At 38.7% G+C, this 6,475-nt stretch overlaps 1 protein-coding gene across 1 annotated transcript; it reads left to right on the top strand.

The window, feature by feature from the left end:
• The first annotated feature begins 4,323 nt into the window (after window positions 1-4,323).
• Window positions 4,324-6,108, top strand: LOC140854034 (transcription factor MYB93-like). The gene is made up of 3 exons (XM_073249332.1): window positions 4,324-4,802; window positions 4,898-5,027; window positions 5,132-6,108. The coding sequence occupies exons 1-3, from the start codon at window positions 4,670-4,672 to the stop codon at window positions 5,847-5,849; spliced, it is 981 nt and encodes a 326-aa protein (XP_073105433.1). The 5' UTR covers window positions 4,324-4,669; the 3' UTR covers window positions 5,850-6,108.
• The last annotated feature ends 367 nt before the right edge of the window (window positions 6,109-6,475 follow it).

The following is a 6,475-nucleotide window of genomic DNA, read 5'->3' as shown; positions in this document are numbered from 1 at the left end:
TTTGGAAATGGAGAGACATGATTAGAAACCAAGACTCCAAGGAAATCAGTTGTTTAGTTGGGCTTATATTAAAATATATATATATATATATATATATATATATATATATATATATATATATATATATATATATATATATATATATTTTTTTTTTTTTTTTTTTTTTTTTTTATCATTAGATGGGTGACATAAGAGATCCACAATGAAAGACACCCTTACCTATATACCATTTCCTGATGTGAGGGTGGTCCATGCAACAAGGTACCTTAATCAAGGATGCAACCTTCAAAATATCAAACACCCTAGCTTCGGTGAAGGAGCAAGTGATCTGGTTTTCCTCTAATATTGGGTTTATCTTATTGCTTAACTTGTTGCCGACACCAAATGATGCAAGTGTAGTAGAAAAAAAGATGCATGCAAAAGAAGAAAAGGAAAGAAAGGAAGAAAAATCCTTTTCCTTTGTTGTCCTCATCATGCATTGACTCTTTGTAGCTAGTGATGCCACTCACCTTTTAGGTTCTGTTCCTTTACTGGTTTAGTTGGTGTTTCAAGTTCCTCTATGCAAACAACCTGTAGTTTTAAGTGATATTGCAGGAAAACCACTTTGCCACCCACACAATTCTATGAACTCTGAAAGCATATATTCAGAATGCGTGTCAACTTTCAAACAACCCAATGATAATTTAATCAACTTCAACGCTGTTTTAGGACTAGGGAGAGATGCAAGGTAAGGCAGGTCTACTACAAGAAGAAAGTATCGATTCATTCTCTAGATACAATTAGACTAAGAATAAATATTGTGATAATTTTTTTTCTCTTTTTTACTAGCAGTGATGGTTGTTTCAGTTTGTTCATTGGGATAAAGTGCATCAGCAATGAAGAATGTCATTATTGAAGGGATTGTTGAAGGTGGTGGAGGAGATTTTCTGTGTTGGCTGCACCAACTCCATTGCTAACCCTGCCACGTCGTCAAAAAAAGTGTCACCATCTGCTTGTCTCAATCTCATGAATAATACTGCAATTACTGATGATTATATGCACTTGATTGGAGATGATCAAACTGATTCTGGGAGCTAATTAAAATTTTTCAGGAATAATAATACTTTTGGCACCTAAGGGATAATTTGACTCTAGTCACATATCATCATCATCACATTGTTGTCAATATTGTATGATCAAGATTCTAGACTTGTTGACAATACCACGAGGTTCTGAATCTTCCAATCCCAATCGGATCATGATGGAAGCAGAAGACAATATGTAGAAATAGAAACACTTTAAAAATGGAGTTAGTTTTCCCTCTTGCTTTTATTCTTTTGAAGAATCATGACCTTTTCTCATTTAATCATGTGAAACTACTCATTTTCATATCCAACTACTCTCATCTTGGTGAATCCATATGATGCCTTTGTATCCTTGGTCCTTTTTAATCTTATATTTCTTCCGTCCTCGTGCTACCATGTGCCCTTGGGAACTTACCACCCTTCCCATCTATTTGAACAAAGAGATCTCATTACTGTGGCATTTGCGCCTGCTAACAATAATACTTTGTACTCCTTAAATAAGGCAAATATAACATTGGTAAATGGAATTAATGGAGTGGAGAGATGAATGGGGTCAAGGACAATACACCTATCAAAACCTAAGGAGGCCAATAGGCTGAGATTTCTATATCACATGATGTCCACAGTGCCAAAAAACCATCTCAGATTCAGAGGGACAAGTAGCTCAACATTTTATATAGAATTTTAAGCCTATGAGAGGAGGGGTTGGTAAGAGTGGGAAAACTGTCACTTCTACGTGCAACAACGACAGCTGCTACTAGAGAGCAATAGCAAAGAATATTGTGCAGCCAATGACCCTGTTGCACTAATGGATTCTGTGCAGATCTCTCTAGGCCCCATTTCAGTTGCATGATACATGCGTACGTGTGAGTTGTTGATTGGTGTTGCACTGTGTTGTTTCTTGTACATACGGTGCTGGATTTGCTATAACAATTTAAACAAAGTGCATTTTTCTTGGGCAATGTGGGTTCCTCGCACCAGTTCTTTTTCTTTTTAATCAGCTGTCCGTTATCCCAAAAAGCTGCAGCCCTTACCCGTACCACCTCGTTTCCTTCAAAACATGTTCTTTGCCAGCTAGCCCTCCGTAAGGACGCCCTATATACACATACTATTCTATGGTCAGAGAGATTATTCACCTAATCCTTCTATATACAGGGTTGAGGCGTCTGGGATGATAATATTGAGCAGCACCAGCATGTGGGGCTTATTGCCACAAGATTTGTTTATCCTCATCATTATAATACCTTAGCAAGAAAGAAATTACCTGGTATTCTTCTTGATGTATTTATTTGGCATGGCAGGCCTAGAAATGAGATCTTAATGGTGGATCTAAGTTGATCCATATATTCTGTAACTGAATGTATATAGTAGCTACATTACATGACATGGAAATTTTAACCTTGGATCCATTTTTGTTGTTCACGTCTCTCCAAGGTCGATCACTGCCTGACCATATATAATATACTCTGATCTACACGTATGATTAGTAAAAAAATGTTGTAGTGAGATGACTGCAAATGGTACACTGTCTCTCCCATGACGTCTTATCTTGGAACAATTTCCTGAGTATATGGAGGGTAGTTTAGAATCTCCTGTAAAGACAATATTTCATTCAAAAGTCTCGATTCAAAGCTTTAAAGTGGGTGGTTGTTTTCTATTAAGGCATTTGTACCAATATCCGTAATCTCCTTCTTCGTCTTTGAGTCATTGGATCGATTTTGTCTAACAACTAATTAAGGTTTTGATTAAGCCTGCCAGTGGTTGACATCAATAGTGAGAAAAGAGCTGGCAGCCATCGGATTATAGTTGAAGAAGGACTCTGCCATCTTTGATTTGCAGAGCGGACTTCCTAAAAAAACTCAGGCAGTCTTAGGATTGGGAAAAGGAAAGCGTGTCTACGTGAGGAGATATGTATGCATGCAAAGAAGAAAAAGACTAACGTGTGAACGTCAAGGCGGCTTAGAAACTTGAGAGAGAAGGTTTTGTGTATTAATAGGGGTGGGAGGTTGGGGTGGTGACGAGAGTCATCTTCTTTTCTTATGTTGCGTGCATGGGGAAGTTTTCTGACCTCACGTCCCAACTCACGTGGACTTCTCCTACTGACGTTCTCCCTCTCAAATTCATAATGGAGCTGGTGACTACTTCACTGTTCATGATAGGACACTGCAATGGGCCATGCTTTTCATCTGAAGTTTTTTTTCCAAAGTATTGTCCTTTCTGCTAACCATAGTAGCGCCTTTGATTAATGAGGTTGCCTAACATGTTCCCTCTAATAACCTGCCTGCTTGGATATTAAGGGTAACAAACCTATCATTTTGTTTGCATGAAAAAGACAATAGAATAAATCTTGTTCATTGCAATGCATGAAAGGATGATTGTTTTTATACAATTCTTAGTGTTTTATGTTTTGCATACATTAGATATATCTTGGTTGGACAATCAAATCCTAGCTTCCATTTTAGGTGAAATTTTTAGTTCGGCCGAATTCATCATTGAACTACTAGTTCAATCATATGCCAACACATACAAATACATCTGTATTGTTCTCTTTTTTATTTTCGATTTCTTTTTTATCCATCTTCATACATGTTAGTTCATATTTGAATTGAGTTGAGATGGTAGATATGATTAAACCAATAATGTCTTCAGTTGTAAAGGAGGTGAAGAGCCATCCGAGCTGAATTTGTGTCAATTAAATGACCGATGGCCAGCATGGGTTGTATTGACTTGTAATTGATGCACATGGGCGGCTACAACCAGATTGTACATTTTTACAAAAAAAAAAAAAAAAAAATTGTACATGATTGATGTGACTTATTTTTCCAATTGGGAGCTTGCAAAAGAATTTTTTTGCTATGCTAATTTGGATTTTTGTTTTGAATATTTCTTTTGATTGTTTCCCTATTTCCCAAGTTACACATATTTTCAATCATAAACCTTGTTCACTTCGTATAACTGATATGCTAGTTTGCGGAACTTGCTCTAAAAATGGATAAGCCAGATAGATCACTTGTGTGACCCTCAAGTCAAACATCTGATACTGTTCTAACACAATAAATGTTCTTGAATTTGAGTCCAAATGTACCTTGATCAAACCCCCTTCCTTCCTTCTATATATAGAGATTTGTTTTTTCTTTATTATATTTATGTATAAATATATATGCTCAAAAAGGGATTAACATTTAGGATGTAATCCTTAAAAAGTAAATCTTATAAGCTAGAATTATGCACAAGATATCTCAAAAAAAAAAAAAAAAAAAAAAAAAGGGCATCAAATGCTCCTTACCTACATATGCACCACAGCAGCAACGTATCAGAATATCAAATACTCGTTGCTTGAATCATGAGGTAGCAGAATCGCAGCTCCCCTAAGAGGGTCACGTGCAGCGCACATGCCATGTTCTAGTTCGAACTTAGAACATAAAACATTAATTAATACTAGCTAGTAAGAGGGCTAATTAGTCTTTTTCCACAAGCTCTGATGAACGAGGGAAATAAAGCCCAAGAAGTGTATAAATAAGCAAGCATAGTTCTGGTGGGTGGCAAGGTGGAGAAGGCTATTGCTCCATCCCTAACCAAACCCCACCACTCCCACCAGAATACCCATGGGAAGGTCTCCCTGCTGTGATGAGAATGGCCTCAAGAAGGGCCCCTGGACCCCTGAAGAAGACCAGAAATTGGTCCATTACATTCAGGAGCACGGCCATGGCAGCTGGAGAGCCCTCCCTAAGCTTGCTGGTCTCTCTTTCTCCCTCTCTCTCTCTTTCTCTGTTTGTGTTCATCTCTCTCTCTCCTTTGCACTATCTAAAGTTAGGTTCTATTTCCTCTTATAGGGCTCAACAGATGTGGCAAGAGCTGCAGGCTAAGATGGACCAACTACCTGAGGCCAGACATCAAGAGAGGCAAATTCTCTCAGGAAGAGGAGCAAACCATCCTCAATCTCCACTCTATCCTTGGCAACAAGTATTGCTCCACACTCCATACCAGTGAATCCATATATGCTAGCTATATGATCTCCAGGGAGCCATTTTTCATCTAAATGAAAGCTAATCATTTGATTCATATAGGTGGTCGGCAATTGCGACGCACCTCCCTGGCCGGACCGACAACGAGATCAAGAACTTCTGGAACACCCACCTTAAGAAGAAGCTGATCCAGATGGGATTTGATCCCATGACTCACCGTCCGAGGACTGACTTCTTTGCTACTCTACCCCAGCTTATTGCCCTTGCCAACCTCCGTGACCTCGTCGATGGCCGTCCCTGGGATGACCATGCTGCACGCCTTCAGGCCGAGGCCGTCCAGGCTGCAAAGCTTCAGTACCTCGAATATCTTCTCCAGTCGGCTGCCACAATGGCCAATACCTCCAACACCAATAGCCTCAGCACTATCACCACCACTGAAATGGATCCTGTAAGCCTTTTGAGTCCTCCACAGATCCCTTCCTTCCCTTCAGTCCCTTCTACAAGTCTTATTGACAGTATCAGTGGACAAAACCAAATTAGCCAACTGCCAGATTTCCAATTCCCTTGCTCTTTTTCTGACCCACTTATCAGCAATGAGACCAACCAAGGCTCCGACTTCAGTGTATTGAGCCAGGGAGATCAGAACAGCAACGCAGGAATGACACTGATTTCACCTCACTCATCCCTTCCTCCGCTCACCGATGTGTCGGCCGGCAATCCAGGGGATGCTTGTAGTACCTCTAGCTGTGGTGGGAGTGGGACTCCTTCCTTCTGGCCTGAGCTCTTGCTTGATGATCCATTTATGACCGAGTTTGCTTGAATTTCCCCACCTACAATACTTCCATATACTTATAGTCTCCGTATATCCATTTCCTTTTCTTTCGTTTGGGGAGTTTGAGATCAGTGTTAATAGTTTTGCATGCATTATTCCTTGATCTTAATGTAGTGCATCGCTTATACAGCTAGACACTCCACATGTATATCTACACACACAAAAATGGTTCTTATATATACTTGGATTGGATTTTTGTGCTTCTATTCTCTCTTCTTTCTCCCTTTTGTTCTCTAGATATTAGACCAATATTAGTCCGACTTTATCCATTTGAGATCCTCTATCTGCGGTTTTTTTTTTTTTGATAATGCATAATGATTATAGTCGTTATGTTACATAATAATGATAGCAATGTTAACAATTTTTAATGCATGTTTACGTATCGATCTGCATTAAATATCGATAATGGATAATCATTCCTATAAGAAAAACATAGAATAATAGCTAAATGATTTTGCCAAGTTATTTAACCATTAAGTAGAACTCTTTTGGGTATCATATTGACTGTTATTTCCCATGATCATCTTAATCAAGGGTAAGTAGGATTCCTTTAAGGATTTTGCATTGAACAACCCGTCTCCTAATTTTTGCTCGTGAAAACTATAGATTCCTTT

Source organism: Elaeis guineensis, chromosome 15 (genome assembly GCF_000442705.2).
Source record: "Elaeis guineensis isolate ETL-2024a chromosome 15, EG11, whole genome shotgun sequence".
Lineage (NCBI taxonomy): Eukaryota > Viridiplantae > Streptophyta > Magnoliopsida > Arecales > Arecaceae > Elaeis > Elaeis guineensis.
The sequence above is the reverse complement of the archived record's forward strand: the minus strand, read 5'-3'. Positions and strand labels throughout refer to the sequence as shown.